Source organism: Dermacentor andersoni, unplaced genomic scaffold (genome assembly GCF_023375885.2).
Source record: "Dermacentor andersoni unplaced genomic scaffold, qqDerAnde1_hic_scaffold ctg00000039.1, whole genome shotgun sequence".
Lineage (NCBI taxonomy): Eukaryota > Metazoa > Arthropoda > Arachnida > Ixodida > Ixodidae > Dermacentor > Dermacentor andersoni.
This window is the reverse complement of record NW_027314752.1, coordinates 1,376,932-1,397,252: the sequence shown is the minus strand read 5'-3', so window position 1 is coordinate 1,397,252 and position 20,321 is coordinate 1,376,932. Positions and strand designations below refer to the sequence as shown.

General features: G+C 47.9%; 1 protein-coding gene across 4 annotated transcripts in view; it reads left to right on the top strand.

Moving 5' to 3' along the window:
• LOC126526502 (uncharacterized) overlaps positions 1 to 20,321 on the top strand; it is a 121,566-nt gene that overhangs the window by 90,791 nt on the left and 10,454 nt on the right. Inside the window, exons 1-3 of one of the 4 annotated variants that reach the window (XM_055068200.2) lie at positions 7,379 to 7,554; positions 8,059 to 8,166; positions 10,258 to 10,464. The exons of 1 other annotated variant lie outside the window; for it this stretch is intronic. In XM_055068200.2, coding sequence (XP_054924175.1) covers positions 10,272 to 10,464 — 193 coding nt within the window. In that variant the 5' untranslated portion in view covers positions 7,379 to 7,554; positions 8,059 to 8,166; positions 10,258 to 10,271. Of the gene's footprint in view, positions 1 to 7,378; positions 7,555 to 8,058; positions 8,167 to 10,161; positions 10,465 to 20,321 lie in introns of those variants that run through there. 2 more of the 4 variants (XM_072285713.1, XM_072285714.1) reach the window with 2 other exon arrangements.

The window sequence follows — 20,321 nt, the reverse complement described above, 5'->3', positions numbered from 1 at the left end:
CTTCCCCTTTCCTCTCCAGCGGTTTACTCCTTTTACCTCTTTTATTTTTGTACTGATGAGTAGTTCCAACTGATTATAATCCCACCTTTCCATGGGATGTTTCTTTATTGCTTCCTCTATGCCAGCCGCTATTTGCGCTATTTGCGCGTCATTTAATTTTGCGTACTCTTTTTGGCTTCCCTGCATTTCTCTTTTGAGTAGGGCTCCCAACTGTAGACTAATACGCTTATGATCACTTCCGAGGCTGTACTTCCCCTCTTCGTCTATTTCCATTATTGCTAGCTTGCTATACAATCCCTGCGACATTAAGCAGTAGTCAATGGTCGTTTGTCTGTTACGGGACTCCCACGTGATTTGTCCCTCACACTTAGTTTCTCTATATACTATAACTAGGTCGTGTCGTTCACAGAAGTGTAGCATCAACTTCCCATTACAATCTGTGTATCCATCCAGATCCTCGATGTGGCCATTCATGTCACCCAGCAGACAAATATCGGCACCTTCTCCAAACTGCTTTATATCGTTATCAAGACACTTCACTAGATCTTTGTTCTCTTGCCTGTATTTGTCCCCTGTCCCTAAATAAACTACTCCTAGCCATGCCTTTTTACCGGCAATTGTACCTGATACGCAGACATGTTCTTTGCAAGTTAACTTTATTCTTTGCCAATTTGTTCCTTCGTGTATGAGCATACCTACTCCTCCTCCCTTCCTCTCCGCTGTTGTTCTATTGCTCCCTTCCTGCAGACGTAGCCTTCAATAAGCGGTGGGTCTTCTAGATCCCTGAGGTCTGTTTCGCATAGCGCGTATACACCTACTTCTTCGTCCTTTAACTGCTGTTCTATTTCTAACCACCTCGCTCTCTTTCTACCGCCTTGCATGTTTATGTACCTGATCCTGGTGTTAAATTTATTTGTAGTTTTCTTCCTGGACCTCCTAGTGGCCATTTTATTGGCGTCAGCCTCTATTGTTGCACTTTCTACACTGTTTCTACCTACCCCTACGCCCTGAGGCGCAGTGGACCCCCTAAAAAAGCTACTGCCCGACCTGCCAGGCGCCAGCCTATCTCGGCTCCCAGCCTTCCATTAAAATGGATGCCATCTCGTGTAAAGCCTCCGCCAAAGCCTGCTCTATGCACTTCTCTGTTTATGTCTGCCACTTCAAATCCTTTCTCCTGGCTTAGCTTTCTTATTTCACAATTTACAGCCACAACATCCTTGGCAATTGCTCCGTTCCTTCCTTGCACCTCCGGCACTGTGCATACCACGATCTGGACTTGCTGTGCTATCGCCCTTAAATCGTCAACTCCCTCCGCTAATCTTTCCACTACTTTTGCAGCTTCACCATTCAACACATCATTTAGCCCCGCCGCTACCACTACCAAATTGCGCTCTGCAACATTCTCAGACAGCTCGCTTTTTGTTTCTCTCAGTACTGCGTCCATTGTCCTGCTTGGGAACGTCCCGACTGCTACCCGCTTATCACCCTTTGCACGCTCCATTATAGCTCTTTTGCACCTCCTCATGTTTGAATCACCACCGATAAGTACTAGGGCACTCTTTCCCTCCCTCCTAACTTCCAGGTTGTGCTTATCATTGACTATGAGCGCATTCCTTGGGGTTAGCTTGTTCCACTCCTCTCCTCGTGCTCGCTGGCGCCCCTGTGGCTGCGGCGTCGCCTCCCGCGGGGCGTGTTGCGCTGCTTCGCTATAACTACGCCGATTCACCGGCGGCGAACTGACTACCGCTAGCTCTGCCACCCTGCCCCCGACTTCGCATGTAGGGTCTACCCTACTTTCTGTGCTTTTGCCTCCGGCTTGGTGTCCCGACCCCTCATTCTCCGCTGCGCGCGTCTCAAGCTCATCGAGACGCCTATGCAGTTCTGCTCTCCTTTCCTTCTCTTCTCCAAGCTCGGCCATGGTTCTTACTAATTGCGCGGCCTGCACCGCTTCCACCTTGACCAACTCGGCGACTTTCGCCTGCAAAGCTAACCGCCTCTCCCGCTCCTCCCTCAGGTCTGCTTTCAGCTCCTCGAACTTGGCTGTCCAATTTCCTTCCAGTTTTTGGACTGCTTCCCTGACCCCTTCGCACAGCCTGCACGTAAAGCTAGACTCCTCTGCGTCTGCTAAGCTCTGGAAACTGGTCTCGTCGAGGGAGCACCAGCGCAGGCACTCGTCGCACTGCACTTGCTCCGCATCCCCCGCGGCCTTCCCTTTCTTTGGTTTCATCGCTAGGCCTACGTCCTTAGGCTCAACGAGCACGTCCGCCAAATCACTTCGAAGAGTTAGCTGAGATAGTTAAATAGGCCTATCAAATAGGTCCCGCCTAGCACCTAGGCCTAACGAGGGAAACCGCCAGACCTAGACAAAGCCGGTACGTTTACCACGCTTACCACGAATTCAAAAGTTGCGCTCCTGCTCCATGCAAAATAAAACACTTCAAGAACATCAGCTAATAAGAACAAAAAGAGCACTTAGCTACGAACGAAGTCCCTGAAGCCTCGACACAGGAGCGTCCGCACGCCCAGTTACTATATAAATGCAAAAAACAGCAAATAAAAACAGAAGCAAGCTCAAAGCATGCACAAAAACTTATGATTTCGTCGTCGCCACGGAGCCTCGAAAAGCGACATTAAAGTCCCTTGATAATTTTAAAGTAGCGACACTCTTTGAACTCTGCCGCCACCGCGCGACCTCCTCGCCTCCTCCTCGCCCCTTGCGCGTTCCCCCGCGGCAACCAGTTATGCCCCCGTTTTTCTGCCCGACGATTGGTCTCCCTGCCGTTGCCCTTGGAAACGCGCGGATCTTGAGTTTTGCTTGCATTTTTCTTTTTCGTTCGCGCCATTTTCCTCCTGAGCACGGCTGGCTCGGCGTTTTAGCTCGGCGTAGCGAACGTTGTACGCTGTGTTTCCTGCTCTATATGTGCTAGCGATATGCCGGGCTGTTGCGCATATAACTGCAGCAAGAAGCCTGAAGATGGTTATGCCGTTTTTATGATACCACAAGGAAAGCGTGACGGCTTGCGCAGGAAGCAGTGGCTGCATGACATTGACCGAAAGAACTTTGTTCCGACACAGAACAGCGTTGTTTGCGAGCTGAGGCGTCTTTCTTATAGCTCGTAGCAAAGCATCCCGTAATGCTGCATTTTTTTTCATTCTTCCGGCCTGCTCACCAGCGTTTTTGTTGCGGTAGTCCTTAGTATGCTTAATATTCTGGGGCGGCTCCATCACCTCGCACGTCGCTAACTGTTGTTATTCAGTCGGAAGTGCAGCATTATAGATTCTGCTTTGCGCCCTGAAAAACATTAGTGGTAAGTATACCCGCGGTATTGCAGGTGATGAGCGTTCGCTAGTCAACATTGAGTTTTTTTTTTTAGGTTTAAGGCGAAAGCCTTTAGATCTGTTTCAAGGTCGCGTTGTAAACTGGAAGTATCACGTGACCCAAAGCATGTCCATCCCTGTATAATAGAATGATTACCCAAGTTAATGAATCATCAGTTATTGACATAAGGTGGATTAGGGAGGATTAAGGTTGATTAGTGTATTAAAGAAGATTAAGGTGGATTAGAGAGCATTAAGAAGGATTAAGATGCATGAATAAAGATTAAGGTGGGTGGAGGAGGATTAAGACGGATTATGGTGGATTAAGGTGAAGGGTTGATGAAAGGGTAATAAGACCGATTAGGGTGCATGATCAAGATTAAGGTCGATTAATGTGGATTAAGGTGAATTAGGGTTGATAAAGGAGGATTAAGGCCGATTAGGATGGATTAGGGACCATGGAGCTGGATTAGGTTTGATAGAGGTGGATTAGGGTGTTAAGGTAGATTGGGACTATTAAGCAGGATTAAGTTGGATTAAGGTGCATGAATAAGGATTAAGGAGTATTAAGGCGGATTATGATGGATTAGGGTTGATAAAGGAGGATTAAGACCGTATAGGATTGGCTAAGGTGCATTAGGGGCGATGTAGGTTGATTAGGTTTTATTAAGGTGGATTAGGGTGGACTAAGGTGAATTGGGGTTCATTGAGTATTAAGACCGATTAGTCTACCATAATCCTACTAATGCACATTAATCCACCGAATCCACATTCATCGACCTTAATCCTCCTTCATTCACTTTAATCCACGAAAGTCCTCCTTAATGCACCCTAATCCACTTCCATCGACCTTAATCTACTGCAACCCTCGTTAATCAACCGTAATTCTTCCTCATTCACTTTAATCAACTATAATCGTCCTTAATTCACTTTAATCCACCCGAATCCACATTCATCTACCTTATTCCACCCTAATCCTCCTTCATTCCCTTTAATTAACCCTAGCCCACCATAATCCTCCTTAATGCAGTTTAATCCTTCTTAATCCACCCTTATCCGTCTTCGTGCACTTTAATCCATCCTAATCCACTATAACCGTCCTTAATGCACCTCAGCGCACCTTCATCCACCCTAATTCACCTTCATCGACCTTAATCCAACCTAGTACTCCTGTGTGACCTTAATTCACTCTAATGCACCTTCATCGACTTTAATACACCCGAATTCATCTTAATCCAATCACTAATCAATCATTACTTTGCTAATCATTAATCATCTCTTATACGCGGCTGCACATGCTTTGGTTCGCTTCCTGCCTTCCTTCGGTCACGTGATATTTCCTGTAGCTCACAACGGGACCTAGGTCTAAGGCTTTCGCTTAATAAGTCACACACAAAGGGATGTGTCACAAGCAATACAAGATCAGACGCACGAAGTAAAGCATCTCATCATGCGGCAGAAAAATTGTCTGTAGTATAGAACTCGCCTCAAAGTTCCCTTTACATCGCTATACCCCGTTCATACGGCTTTAGGAAAAAACCAACCTCCTCATAAATGTTGCCTCTAGCATTATCGATGCTGTTATTAGCATTTCTCAAAATTTTCAACCACACTGGGGCGCGCAACTGGCCCAAAATAACACGCCTCCATAGAATCCTGCGGCCCGTCTGCGGGAGCCCAGGAGGAATAGCGTGCCGTGCGCAGCCGGCGGGCGAGGAGAATCGAGGAGGAAAGCGCCGTGAGGAGGAGAGTGTCGCTACTTTCGAACTATCAAGGGGTTTTAAGCGACATCTGCCGCGCGCGCCACCTAGGAAGTTCCTGTAGCAGACGGCGCCCAAGCTAAACCGCGGCGCCGCGGCATTCGTGAGGTGAAAAAATATCTGCACACGCGCGGAAATAAAACCCTACTGGTGCCTGACTGTGGTGAAAAACGAAAGAAGGGCCCGAACTGCTAAACCTAGTCCTTCAATTTCAAAAGAGCGCTGAAAGAAAAACGCTCACGGAATGAGTGCTTGATCGCCTCGCGATTCCGCATGTTTACCTTTCGTTCGTTTGCGAGCCTTGGTGATTGCTTGCGCTTAATCCTGTTTGCTCTGTGAATTCTTTTGCTCGTAAGTGTGCTGCGTACACATGGCGGTTACTTTGAACAAAGAATTCGGGTAAAAAAAGAAGGCTGACAGTGGCTTGGACCGAAAAGTTTCTACATAACGTCGCTGAAACGTGCGACCCTCAACTAAACATCCGTTATGTGTGTGGAAACGAGTGCGCCAACAGTTTTCTTGCCGCTGAGTGTGTTTGTCGTGTAGCGAATACACGACGACTGTTTTGTTTTCTGGTTCAGTGCTACGAGCCAGTGCAACTGTCGTGACCTTCTAAAGCGGCGGTATGGATCATGTCAGCGAGTCTCCTCGATCGTGTTCGGGCTGCCAGCGCGATCTAATGACGTGGCACACCAACATCGAGCGTAGCGTGTGCGCGTGTGTGAATGCGGTTGACTGTTCTCGTGAACCATGCGACGTCGCCACGTAAACTTGAATCATGACGTGAATTGTTGTGTTTACGCCTTTTCGCCTCCGTGCACCGCTAAAGCCCCGTAAGAATTACGGCGCCCTTATACGAAACGCAAGCGGATTGGCCTAGCTATTACTGCACTGTGTTTTGCTGGCGATCCGTGTATCGCTTCTGGCGTTTTTCTTATGCTAATTTGCAGTTGTGTGTTTTTCATCAGTAAAATGGCATCGCTGATTACTGAAACTTCTTCGAGTGTAAGGGAAACTTGGAAGGAACGAGCTCGCAGCTGTATGTAATCTACTTTGATAAATTGTATTATACTATTACACTTTATTATTTGATGGCCAGTAGCAGTGTCTATGCAGTATTTGTTTTAAAAGCAGAGTAATGCAGGCACTTAGGAATATATTTATTCACATATGCAATGCACAAAAAACGATTAGGATATGCACAGTTGGAAATGACTTTTTGGACATATCGTAAAGCGCAGTTAACAACGCGCGCAAACACAGGAAAGTGAAAGTAAAATTAGGTGCTGAAATTTATTTTTTAACGCACGTAACGCAATGCGGATATTTGTCAGCGAGTTAATACGTTTCTGCCCCACTATTTACTTGCATGCTAGGTCATGTTGCACTTGCTAAGTCAACGGGCTCATAATGCACTAAAATCAATAATGTCCACAAACTTCGCCCGTCAACATTCATGCGCGTGAATGAAATACTATCGCAGCTCGTCTGCACACACACGTGTAAACTTTCTCTCGCACCTTCGTTTCGCATAGTCGTGCAGTTACCGACGGTTCTGTCTTTCCGTCCGATTCTATGCGACCACATTTATCTTCTGGTTAGGTTTTGTTTGCCGCGCGGAATGCAAAATAACTTCTTGCCGTCCTCCGTCTGATCTCGGCACTCACCCGCACAGCAACAAGGCATTTCGGTCATTTGCATCCTAGGTCATACGAGCTATTCAGCGGGCTCATAACGAACTAAAATAAATGTCCACAAACTTCGGCCATCAACGTCCATGCGCTCGAGTGAAATACTATCACAGCTCGACGCATGCACGTGTATACTTTCTATCGCACCTTTGTATCGTTCTGTGTTCCTTCCGTCGCATAACCGTGCAGTTACCGGCAGTTCAAAGTCCTTCCGTCCAATTCTGTGCAAGCATACTTTTCTTCTGGTTGCCGCGCGGGATGCACAATAACTTCTTGCCATCGTTCGTCCGGTTTCGGCGCCCAACCGCACACCAACAAGGCATTTCGGCCCTCCCGGAACGAAATTATTGCAGCAATGTGCATAGCACAACAGGCGAAACGCGCGCGCTTCGCCCGGCACGCAGGAACTTTCATGGCGGCAAAGCGGCGGACCAAGGTCACATGTCACCGATCAGCCTATCGCTGGCGTCGCCGGCTGGATCAAAGCCTGTCTGTACTTATTTTACAGTGAAAGGTTCCATAGCGCCGCCTCGCGGCCACAAAGATTTTCCGGACTTTCCGCTTCACGCGCGCGCATGCCCGCGCGCTCCCTCGACCCACTACACGTACTCTAGTACACCATAGTTTGTTTATTCCATTATGGTTTATTCGATGAATGAGTGTTCTGTGCACGAGTTCACGTGGTTCTGTGGTGGAATTGTGGTGGCTGTGTTTACGGCACGTGGTGAGCAAGCAGGTATACAAACTCACTTCCCTGCCGCTGTCGCTTACGAGCACCTTCACAGGTAAACATGGATGAGCGCACGAATCAGCGCATTATACCTACGTCCGTTGCTTTCTTTGTTCACGTTGTAGCGGTACGCTTGTACACACGAAGAAGAAAAAGAGCGCGGGAAGAGGAGGATCTTGTTTTCGCTCTGGCGGCATCGCTCCATTCATTGCTTTAGTGCCGATCCTTCTAAATAGACGTCTCCCGCCTTGTAACAATATGTCATGCACGTAGCTTTGCATCCGTGGTCGACATTGTAATAACACTAATGCGGCATATTACACGGGTAGTCTGTCTGCTTTAATTTTGTATGCTGATTTTAGGATATTTATTTCGAGCCACCCAGACGAACGCTACAGACTCGTGATGCCTACAGCTAAAAACATGTTTCCTGGTTGCGCGAGGAGCACATGTTTCACTTTGCGGCAGTTACGCGGTGAAGTGCTCAAGGCACATATCCCTGGATGTTTGTACCGTCATTTGTCTAATTTGTTTTACTGTGCTACTGCTGTCGTTACAGCTTCTGCTGATCTTAGTTGTGCCCGTCAAGATATAGGCCATCTCTGCACTGTTGACAACAATTAGCCGCAAGTGCTGATTGCTGCTGGTTGGCTCAGTCCAGAAACAGGTATGTATATCCATTTGCTCAAGGAATTCTGATGCTTCTAATACTTGAGCTGCACCAGTAAAGGAAGATTGAATTAAGTGTCGTTTGAGTGATGCGTGACACCCTATCACTGTTGTGCTATACAGGTGACAAGGCATCTTCAGATCTAGGCCAGTAAGGCCGACCAGTTATCTGTTGGAAGTTCCCACAAAGCATTAAATTGGAATATAAATTAAATTGTCTAGGCCAGAACTCTTATAATACTGTAGTGCCCTTGGTGCCTGATGTCATCACAAAAGAAACAGTAGAAAAATCCAGAAAATTTGTGTAGAGCTGTCCCGAGACAATAAATCATACAGAAATAATTATGTTGCGAACTGCGACTGAATGTCCACAGCTGTGAGTAATTTCCTTGTGGGAATACTGTTGCTTTTCAGCATATTTTGTGTCAGTTGCACTATCACTTGCCAGTTGCATCCTCAGTGTCTGACTCATTGTCATAAGACTGTGTCTATCTGTACAATGCAGTTGCTGCGCCACAAGCTGTGAGTGAGTGGTGGTGAAAGTGTTTATAGATTAGGTCTCGTACATAGGAAATGCCAGTCGGCCAAATCAATCGCTTAAATTGTGTCAGCATCAGAAATAGCTCTGCAAGCCTGCAGATATGCTTAGATGTCTCGGTGTTTGTCTGAGTTGTGATCGGCAGCTGTTCGTATATTGTTCGTATGGTGGTATATTATTGAAACTTTGCCACTTGCTCTGGGCTTTATGTTTAGCAGTGTTGTGTACTCTGCATTTCATTATGACATGAACGTGTGGCTGCAATGAAATCTTTCGAAGTGAATTTCTTTGACTTTATCGATCATTTTCGTTCTTAGTTGGAGGTCTGTAATGGTTGGTGGTCGGGCTCTCCCAGGAAAACATTCGTTCCCTTTTCCTTGTTCCCTCATTTGCTTGTTCTTTTGTTTGTTCCCCGTTTCATTCCTTTAGGCTATTCGCTTACATTGACAGTTATCATATATGGTCCCTGCACATTTTCTTCACAGAAGTTCACGCTCTGCATTTCGATGGGGGGCGAAATGCGAAAACGCCCATGTACTTAGATTTAAGTGCACGTTAAAGAACCCCAGGTGGTCGAAATTTCCGGAGTCCTCCACTACGGCGTGCCTCATAATCAGAAAGTGGTTTTGGCACGTAAAACCCCATCATTCAATTCATTCAAGTTCATGCTCTAATTTGCCAGCAATCTTACCAACTAGAGCATAGGGCTTGTACCCTTCCTAGCTAATATTGCACACCTTTGATAAAGTTTTGTCATGCCTCCGTTACTGCAGGAACCCATTTCTTGAGGAGTTGTACCTCACTGTTCATGACCTATAGGAAGGTTGAGCATTGTCATTGTCTCACATGCCACATCATATCATGGCAGATGTGTTAAAGATAAATATAAGTATGGGTTTGTATGTGTCAAAAACTACAATCAGATTATGAAGCATGCCGTAATGGCAGACTACAGATTTTGACACCCTCGTGCTCTCTAACGGGTCCCTGAAATGGTTCAAGAGCCACTGTGCTTGCTTAGCGGCTATAGTGTTGGGCTGCTACACATGAGGTTGTGGGATGGAAACCCGGCCACGGTGGCCTAATTTCGATGGGAATGAAATTCGAAAAACACCCATGTTTTAGGTGCATGTTAAAGAACCCCAAGTGTCTCATATTTCCGGAGTTGCCCGCTACATTGTGGCTCATAATCAGATTGCGGTTTTGGCACATAAAAACAAACATTTTTTTTTAGACTGTTCGAACAAGTTTTGTAGATGCATAGGGTACAGTAAACATTCGCACTGCAATTCTCCATAGCCGTACATTTTCTCCTAAACTCATTCGCCGAGTGTCTCAAATTGGTTCTGCTGTCGTAAGCCTTCCACAAAAAATAGGTTGCTGTGCTTTTGAGTATTCAATGTGGATTGTCCTTTGTAGCCCTTTAAAAAATACTGAACCGGAAGGGTTATTTTGTGTTGCTTGGCTATGCGCCTGTATTTATTCTGTTGTATTTACCTCTTGCTCTTAATGCTGTAACAGGACTGCAATTGCCCCACCTATTTTCTGCAGGCCTCACAAATGCGATGAGCCTAGCTGAAAGCATCACTGCCAAAATGTTACGCCACGCCCCTTCAAAGGTCGTTGGTCAGGTAGAGGTTGGCATGCAGCACAGCTTGCCTCTGGCTGACAAATCTGTCGGCTGTTCGTTGAAACCAGGGAGCGAGTCTAGGAGCGTGCAGACTACGGAGGCTGTGGAACAGTTAAGTTCCACCTCAGGTGGGCATTGACCGGCACTTCTCTTACGTTTGCTTTCTTGTGTGTGTGTAGTAAATAGCCAAGCCTGCCTCGCTTGGGCACGACTTGCTCAAGTGTGTGCGACATTCTGCTGCTGATGACAAATTAACAAGTTTTTTTATTCTTGTCTGTATACTGATTGAGGCAAAATGAAAAAATAATGCTCTGCTGAGCACACTGAAGCCCCTTAGATTGCAGAGCCTAATGCAGAGCCGTCTTGAGCTGGTGTTGTTGTAGCCGTTACATTGCTTTATGATAACCTTACACCCAGTGAGTCTTAGCTATGTATAGATCGGTGTATGAGTGTATGACCATGAATATAAATCAATGCAGAATGTAAGTTGACCTCTGGGTTTGATGTGAATAAAATTCAAACAAAATTATTTAATGCAGTCAACTATAGAACATACCTTGTTTCATCAATATGCTCATTCATTGAGTGAGCTGAATACGGCACGGGAACTGTAAGGATTCTCATCCTGGGACAGGTTTTGGTGACGACATCCCACAGCACATCATCGGCGATGACTAAGTGGTTCTACGCATGCGCAACACTGCCCTCAAGCAATGAGCAGCATGCACTGGGCTCCTGAGTTGCACACCAGCAATCGCCCCAGACGATCTGTACACGTCTTGAGGTGAACGCTGGTTTTGGTGCTCTCCCGTCGATAGCAGCTTCAGGTTTTTTTTGCCGTATTTACAAACTGCAGTGGCCGACGGGACCTCTTTTGTACCAACAGTTTGTGCCAGTGGATAGTTATTCCTCCTCAGCACTTTTGTTACAATATGCTATCCACTTTTGCCGATGCGAAAAGGGAAGCCTTTTCCCTATGAAAAATGAGGCACTAGTGAGCAATTCAAATGCCTCTGCATTTAATTGAATCTGCTGTCATCAGGAGAACTGGTCCACGGTGCTCACAAGAGCATTCCTTGACACTGTCTTCAAGTTCACCGTCAACAGGGTAGCCGTTGCACAACAAAGCCTCCAGTGAAAATCGACATTTGCTCTGTTTTACTTTATATTCATAGAAACCAAACGGCACACTGCCATAATCATGCTTTGCGCTTCCGCCCATTTTATCACATTGTTTTCAAGTGCAATTATAAAGCCCTGACATGTTAATTTTTGCCGTCCATGCAGTATTTATTCGTGTTTGGACAAAGTTTGCAAGTGTGGCAAATTTGCCACAATAATAACAAAAACTATGATCCTTTCTCCACTTTGACAACTACAAACAAGAATGCTTTATTGTGTTTCACAGTATACTGCATGACAGACACAGGAAAATCGTGCTAGTTATTTTTTGACAACTGACCAAAGCGCAACCCCTCCTTGGTAATTCAGGTGCATGCAGTTGAAGCGTAAGATTAGCAGAATGGTTTAGAACCTGTTTAATAATAGAAAGTGGAATTCGAATATATTCTTTTTCACAGCATAATAATGATACAATCAACGACCAATTTTTTGGACACCCTATTTTCTGGGGCTACCCGAATATTAGGACTCTCGCATATTATGGCCACGTGCTCTATATAGCTATAATGACCAAAATTTTGCATGTTTCAAGCTGTCCTCGTTTAATTTTTCAGAATTTTTCTCGTGGTCGCAAGTTCAAAGCTACCGAAAATGCAAACAACATCTCTGTCATTTTGTTTTCCCGCAGTCTCAAAGCAGCGTTGCGCACATCTTGCATGCCTATTCAGAGCTACCATTTCAGCTGCAGCCTCGATATGTCCCGCTTGATGCATTCTCCCAGGAGCCTTTGTGCTGCCATTGCGGTCGGCACTCGTAAGTCGCGTATGGCCAGTGGTACTCTTTGTATCTCCTGATGTGCATTGTGGTTTTCTTCAGCTGCATTCTGTGACGCTAGGCTTAGCCGCTCCAACATCCGATTGTCTTCAGTCGTCTTATTGCGATTTGTTAACAAAGGTGCCGACACTGCCTTTGTTTTCTACCGTTAACTCGATAAAGGCTATGTTGCGAGAAAACCATAGCATATTGACGATGGAAAAGAAGGCCACCATTATCAGGAAAGTGCAAAGTGACCTGTCACAATCAGACGTCGCAAAAGAATTAGAAATCTCGAAGCAGACAATATCAGACTACATAAACAACACGGTGAACATTTTGGAAGCCACTGAGAAATCTTCTGGATCCTGACAGAAGAATGTCAGCCAAGGTGCCCACTCAAAACTTGAAGCTATTCTGATGTGACTGAAAGCCATGATCACCATGCAAGTGCCGGTGTCTGGTGATGTTTTAAATCAAAAAGGCAGAAGCCGTAGCACTTCAGATGGACATTGAGGGTTTTCAACTTAGTGATGGTTGGGTCCAAAATGTTAAGAGCCCCTCACCAGATGTGGCCATCTTGAGCTGACAAGCGCTGTCTATACAATGCGCACTAGCGATCGTGTCTGCTAAGTATTACATCGCTATGTGTCACAGAAAGAGCTGAAATTTCAAACCGAACGCCATTTGCCCTTCTCGCAGGCTTCGCGCACCCAGGTGGAGAGTTGACTTATACAGTCGTCGACCGTTTATTCGGACCTCACGGGCACTGCGGAACTGTCTGAATAAACAGATGTCCGATAAAGCAGATTAAGGGAAAAAAGGAGAAATCCTTTATTTCCATGCACTGAATTGGGCTTGGCAGTAGGCTTGAAGAAATCGTGAATGCGCCATTGCACGCTGTTCTGTTTACGCGCAATATCAGATAAGCCTGAATCTGGGAGAGGGTCGTACGGTCACTATAGGCGGCTGAAAGTACAGTCACTGCTTGTACACGCTCCGCCTGCAACGGCAGCGTAGCACATGGTGCATCACCTTCCGACTCTGAGCCAACGTCAGGCGGTGCAGCAGAAACCTGACGAATGATCTCACCGTCGTCGAGTTCTGCGCATGTCAGCACAGCAGTGTCGGCACCTGTGAAACTGTCAAATGAGACAGGATCTCGGAATTGCAATGCAACCACTGTGCAGGTCTCGGCAGAACATTTTCGGCATCAGTAGGGAGCACATCGGAAGGCGACAAATCCTAGGTCTCCCGGCACCCACTTACCGGCATTCCCCAGCGCATTCTGCGCGGGCACTGTCGGTGCCATTAGACACTCGACGCAATTTTTCTGTATGCCGCTTTGGATCACCGCAACCTCAACACAGCACACAAAGCAAACACCTCCATGCTGTCACGCCGACACTAGTCGCACAAATGAAAAACTTGGCCTACTCGCAGCGTCGTGCACGAAGAAAGAAACAAATCAGCTGCTGGATTGTCTTGACATGGCTTACTAAGCTGAGACCGGAACTGCTGTAGCCGCTCTATCAAACCAGGCAGAAACGATGACGATGAGCGGGGACTTGCAGTAGCGCCACATTGTGGGGCAGCAAGGAGGCTCCATTCAAAATAAAAATGGCATTCAGCAAGTCGAACCATGCACCGGTCAGAGTCGGTGCGTGGGGCTCTCGATCGAGTTGGCTCAAGGAGTGTCCGAAAAATCAGACCAGGGGTTGCAAGGTGTCCGAACTTTTGGCAGTTGTTATACATTATGGTGGATGGGGAGAATCGCGGTGCTGCGAAGCAGACCGAATAATCGAGCATGTCTGAATTTTTGGAGTCTGAAAAATCAGTCAATGACTGCCTCTCACAAGTGCGCCTACATGCATCACACTACTGTAATATCGCTCATAGTGACGCGCGACTCTGTCTGGTCCACGGCAAATTCGTCCGAGAAAGGCGCTCGAGACAAAGAGGGACCAGTGAGCGAGTTAGTGCGAGCACTCAAGCAGGGTGGCTCCGATGCGGCACATGGGGCACTCAACTGCGCTCGGGACGAAAAGGTGCCAGCGAACGGGAACAGCAGGTTGGAGGGGCTAGTAAGCACCTGCTCCACATGCACCTCAAAGAGTTGAGGAAACCAGAAAGTGGCCTGGCAAGGACTAGGGGGTACACATCCAGGTGCTAGAAGTGACAAAAGGGCTGTCCAAAGAAGGGATTGCTCCTGCTGGCTGAAAGCAGAGGGTACGTACCTCATGCTGTAGGTGTTATCCGCGTCGATGGACATTAAGCACATGGCAAGCCGATCAAGCAGGAATGACGGTCGTAAGGGGGCCTGCATTTATGACTTGCTGAAACAGGGTTGGGTGGTAGTTATGTGGAAGTGGGTTTGCACGAGGCTCACTGTACGAACGACGGTCTGGGAAGGGCACGACGCTCCTCCACCCCGCAACGCACAAAGGCGCTTGGGCAGGGTTCATCGACTCTGATACGGCGCAGACAGGGCTCCAGAGTCAGATTGCCAACAAGCATGGGTTTATTCAGCCAAGATATAGCACAGTGTGACAGTCACTGCGCTTATGGGCAAAGGCTCACCCCAAGACTGATCGAGTATGTGCGGCCCCTGCGGTAGGGCAAACTGGGAAGCGGTCCACCAAGCGTGAAAACCAAGCGTGAAATTGCGGGAGCAAAGGTCCTTGTAACTACCTCGTTGCGGGCCTGTGAGCATCTTCCGTGGCAGTGAAGCACTCAGCGGAAGAGAGCTCAGGCGGAGACGGTTCCCGGGGACCGCCACTAGGGAGGCCAATTGGGGCGCATCTTTGTGACACAAGCTCGCATGCTAATTTGACCTTGGGAGGGAGAAGCACAGTTTGCACAGAAAATTAGCTTCGGTGCGCTAGCTGTGTCAGCAATCTTGCGGTTATGATGGCGGTTCCTGCAAATCAAGCTAAACACAGTGCAGGAGCTGGAGGAAGAGGCACAAGAAGGCACCTCAAGCCCCACATCATGCAACATGTGGGGAACAGATGTCAGCGACCAGCCAAATGGTACAACTCAAGTTAGCCCATGATTCCTACACACCTGCCCACTCGCCTTACATTGTACGAACGGTGTGGCAGATTCGGAGCCTGTCCCGTGGCCATCAGAAATACAAGTGAGAAAATTGCTACCACATTTGATCCTCCCACCACCGCCACCGCAGCGAGGAGATCGATCAACACTGGCGAAACGGTGTTCGCAAGCACAAACTGGTGAAGCAGTGTTCGGAACCACAAGCATGGGTACACCATGTCAACAACAGAGTCAAGGCTTTCTATAGACCATGCACAACCACAAAAAGGACACAAGCTGCTACAAACACCATCGCAGAAATGACTACGTTACCAGTGAAAACGATCGCTGCTAGCAGCCACCCCAGTTTTGAACAGACCCACGTGAGCAATACTACTCCATCAAGGACCTCGTAACCCTGACCTGGTCTTATGCGACCGCACCGATTTCTTGACCAATGGCTCACCGTCATCGACCGGCCGAGCTATTTTCCACTAACTACACCGCAGAGTCCGCTACCGCCAAATGCGCCCAATGACTCATTGTTAGACATCTTAAGGGGGGACGTGGGTTTTACATCCCGAAAAATTGCAAAAAAAAAATATTTTTTGAAAATCACATTTTCAGTTTTTTTAACTCTTTTTCTATCCGACTCCAAAATATCATCCATGTAAACCAAATTGAAGTGCTCTAAAAAAAATTGTTTTATCAGCCAAGGTGGCGTAAAATTTCGCGGAAATCAAGAAAGAACAGCGTTTTTCACGCCACAATATCTCCGGAACGGCACGCCCGAGCGCTGCCATCTTGGTATCGTTGGAAAGCGCATTTCTCCGTCTTCGAATTTGCCGCTTCAGCGATGTCCTCCTTATAGTAACAAGCGCACAAAAAGCAAATGATTGAAGGTCACGCCGGAGTCTGTGATTGGCCGCGCCCGCTACGTGACTCCAGCACGGTTAGCCATTGGTCTGGCGCTCGCGTCGTCTGCTCGGCTCTTTGCACCTCGCGAGTCTGAACATCTCCACTCGCCGTAACTCAACGTGTCAGAATGGGCTCTACGCGGACATTGCAGTAGAGTGGCCGATTCCTACGCTTGTGGACGTTTCTGACTCGCGGCTAAGCATTCCGAGCATTCGCGGCGCGGACTTCGCGACATAGATTCATGTGTGGAATCCTCGAACATGCAACTAAGCCTTTCAGCACTTGGCGTTTTGGAATTCATGACGAAGCACATAGCACACGCAATCCTCGGACACGCGGCTAAACATTTCGCGCATAGGGAGTCTCCGACTTGGCGATCATGCACATCGCGCGCGGACTTCTCGGACCCTCACCTGATAATTTTGTGCATCGGTGCCTCTGACTGCGCGACTGCACGAACATCGAGTGTCGACTCCTCGAACTGCACGGCTAGACATTTAGCGTGTCTGCACCTCGGACTTTGCGACTAAGCACACTGAGCCTCGACTCCTTGTATCTGTGGCAAGGCATTTCGCGCGTCGGCACCTCGGACCTGCAACCAAGCATATTGCGCCTTCACTCTATGATCATATTGTCACAATAGCTCGTAACAATATCTATCATACCCCCCCACCCCCCCTTCATAATGAAAACCTCATCATGAGCTCTGTTCACTAGGCCCCTTGGGCTGGCACAACATCTGGCTGCAGAAGTGATCAAGGCATCATACAAAAGTACAATTCTGGAAAGCATCTAGCAGCTGCATATCTATAACTGGCTCTCTGAGCCTAAGTTCCAAAGCCATTGTTTGGTGAAGATGACTTGGAAGGCTGCTTACACTCAGCCTTCATTCAGTAACATGGTCTGTTGAGAATTGGTAGCGACCGTCGCGCGTTTCTTGCAACCGTGGTTGGGGGCCCGGCGACTCGCCAAGAGGGAGCCGGCGAACGGACGAGGGGGCGCCCCGCTGGGCTGGTGTCTCGACCGGCGCCTCGACCCGCAACCTGATCCGTGCCCCGTGTTTTCGGCGGACCGCCTGCTGGGCGCGAATGGCCGGCACTTCCGAGAAGGACGAAGGCGTTGGTGCGGCCAACGGACAACTCGTATTTTGTATTTTCTTTTCTCTTCCTTTTCTAGTAACTGCGATGTCTTTTATAAAATAAACGTTCAGTCTTGAAGCGAACCCCGACGAGTGAGAATCGTTCCTTCGAGGCTCCTGCGTGCGCGGCCGCTGTACGCCGCCGCCCGGAAGAGTCTCACGCAGCAGTTTTGGTAGTCGCACTCGCGAAGTGATCTCCACAGTGCGTTGGTCGTAGCCTTTAATTATTCTACACAGAAAATGCATGCTCAAACTCGGCCGTCCCCTCCAGGAAACGTTTCGACAACCCGGCACAGCTTGCGTGGTGGCACATGTGAACAGGGCTATATAGGCCTTGTAGGAATTTCCAAGCTCGGTATAAAATATTGGCCCTGCGAAGTCCACTCCAGTAATTTCAAATGGCTCTGATTCGCGGATACGGTCGTATGGGAGCGGTGCAAACGGCTCATCCGCGAGGCGGCTGCTTTGTCCTTGACACGGAACACAACGACGAATGATTTTTTTCACGGCCTGTCTTGCTCGCAGGATCCAATATCTTTCGTGAAGTTGAGTCAGAGTGTCCCTTACTCCAGCGTGTAAAAGCCGCCGATGCTCCCAGGCCACCAATAAGTGTGTAAATGGATGCACAGCGGACAAAATGACTGGGTGCCGCGTCTCTTCTTTATGCGCGCTATTCTGTAGCCTGTCTCCAACTCTCAATAGGCCGTCGCTGTCAATGAATGGGGTCAGACCCGCGATGGCGGACTTACGATTAAGTGTCCCGGTAGAGATTAGAGAATGGATGTCCTTCCCAAAGGTTTCTCTTTGTGATACTTTCAGCTTTCATGACGGCAGTTAAAACCGATGCGGACGCCTTCTTTTCAGGAATATCCTTGCGGATCGGGCGACTCAGCCTGTCAGTGCTCAGCTGTTGACGGGTTCCACATTTGGCCCTCTCTCGACTTTCTACTTCGGTCTTGAGGAAACTGAGGAAATTTTGAAGATCATCTCCTGGCGCGACTGCAGATGTTGTCTTTTGTCTGCAGTAACCGAGGCAAAGCTCATTCGGGATGTTCTTCCGTTGGACTGTCAATAAAAGCACTCCATAAGTGCTCGACGCCACACCTAATGCCTCGAGACTCTGTACCCCCGTCTGTACCTCATCATAAAGGGTCCGCAGCCTCTCGGTGTCGAGGATGTTATGGACAGGTCGGATGTTGAGCAATCTCGACATATGTTCTTCAATGATAACGTCGTCCTTCCCGAATCTTTCAACTAATGTCTTCACTGCAATTTCATAATTTCGGTCACTGAGTGGTAGCCCGTCGATAGCGGCTGCTGCTTTGCCGGTGAGATAGCTCGTCAAGTACTGAAACTTGTCAATGGGATGTAGAGCTGGATTCTTATGGATGGTAGACTCGAACCGATTCCAGAATCTGTGCCATGAGAGCACGTTTCTGTCGAATTTGGCGATCTCTAGCTTCGGAAGTCTTGTCGTTGTCGACGGTAGCTGAAGAGTCGTCGTAACTGCATGCTGGACGGAACCTGACTGTGCGACGTGGTCAGAGTTATTTCCTGTTTCTGATGCTGTACTTGACCTCGTTTCGCTCGCAGCTCCATTTCTCAGTGCCCTTTTTATCCTTGTTTTCAAGGTGCAAATTCTCAAATTGTACGCAGCGCACTCTGTTAATACGGTGTCGAGCTCCAGTAGGTCAACTTTCTTTTCTATGGCGTCGTTGACTGCTTTAAGCTCTTCAGCTTGCTCAAGAAGGATGTCCAAATGTTCTTCAAGCTCACCGGTTGGTGCTTCTGTCGCTTGAAGTAAGGTGCTGGCCGCTGCGATGGTAGTGTCAGTGGCTTGTCGCAGGGCCGCTTGCTTCCTTTGTAGTCGCTCCATGATGCAGCAGGCGAAGTTATTCCAGATGTAGCACTCCCAGGTTTCGGCACCAGAAAATGTAGAATAATTAAAGGCTACGACCAACGCACTGTGGAGATCACTTCGCGAGTGCAACTACAAAAAAAACTGCTGCGTGAGACTCTTTCGGGCGGCGGCGTACACAGTGGCCACACACACAGGAGCCTCGAAGGAACGGTTCTCACTCGTCGGGGTTCGCTTCAAGACTCAACGTTTATTTTACAAAAGACATCGCAGTGACTAGAAAAGGAATACAAAAGAAAATACAAAATACGAATTGTCCGTTGGCCGCACCGACGCCTTCGTCCTTCTCGGAAGCGCCGGCCATTCGCGCCCAGCAGGCGGTCCGCCGAAAACACGGGGAACGGATCAGGTTGCGGGTCGAGGCGCCGGTCGAGACACCAGCCCAGCGGGGCGCCCCCTCGTCCGTTCGCCGGCTCCCTCTTGGCGAGTCGCCGGGCCCCCAACCACGGTTGCAAGAAATGCGCGACGGTCGCTACCAATTCTCAACATGGTCAATTCTACAAAATGAAAAAAATGCCTCACTAATTGTTTTCGAGACTGCTATCAATCAGGCAGCCTGCAGGTACAACACTGGAACTATATTCATGCCCACACAGAGTTCTGCACCTCGGTTTGAAACCCAGGCACCATGGTCTTTGTAGAGAATGGTGGCTAATAAAGTTTCTTGTGCTAGTTCATTGGCCAGTGTGCTATTATTTTGAGAGTGTGCAGTCACACATTCAGTATGGCCGTTCTAACAAAACATAGAGCTTCAAAACGGTGCCATTTGTATTTCTGTAGATTCACTTCAGCGAAAGCAACATTTGTTTGAAACTTCAAATGCGTTTATTTCAGTTCGATGTTTTTGCACACCGTACTCAGCCTTACTGGTGTATTTTCTGGGTTGTTCTTGGCCAAAAATGACAAGGGTGGTAACATTTTATTCGTGTTAAAATGATCTTGGGGGTGATGCTATTTTGATTACTCTTGCACCGTCATGAAAATTACATTCAGGTATAGTACTCACTGCTAATTAGAAAAAAATGTTCATAATAAATGCA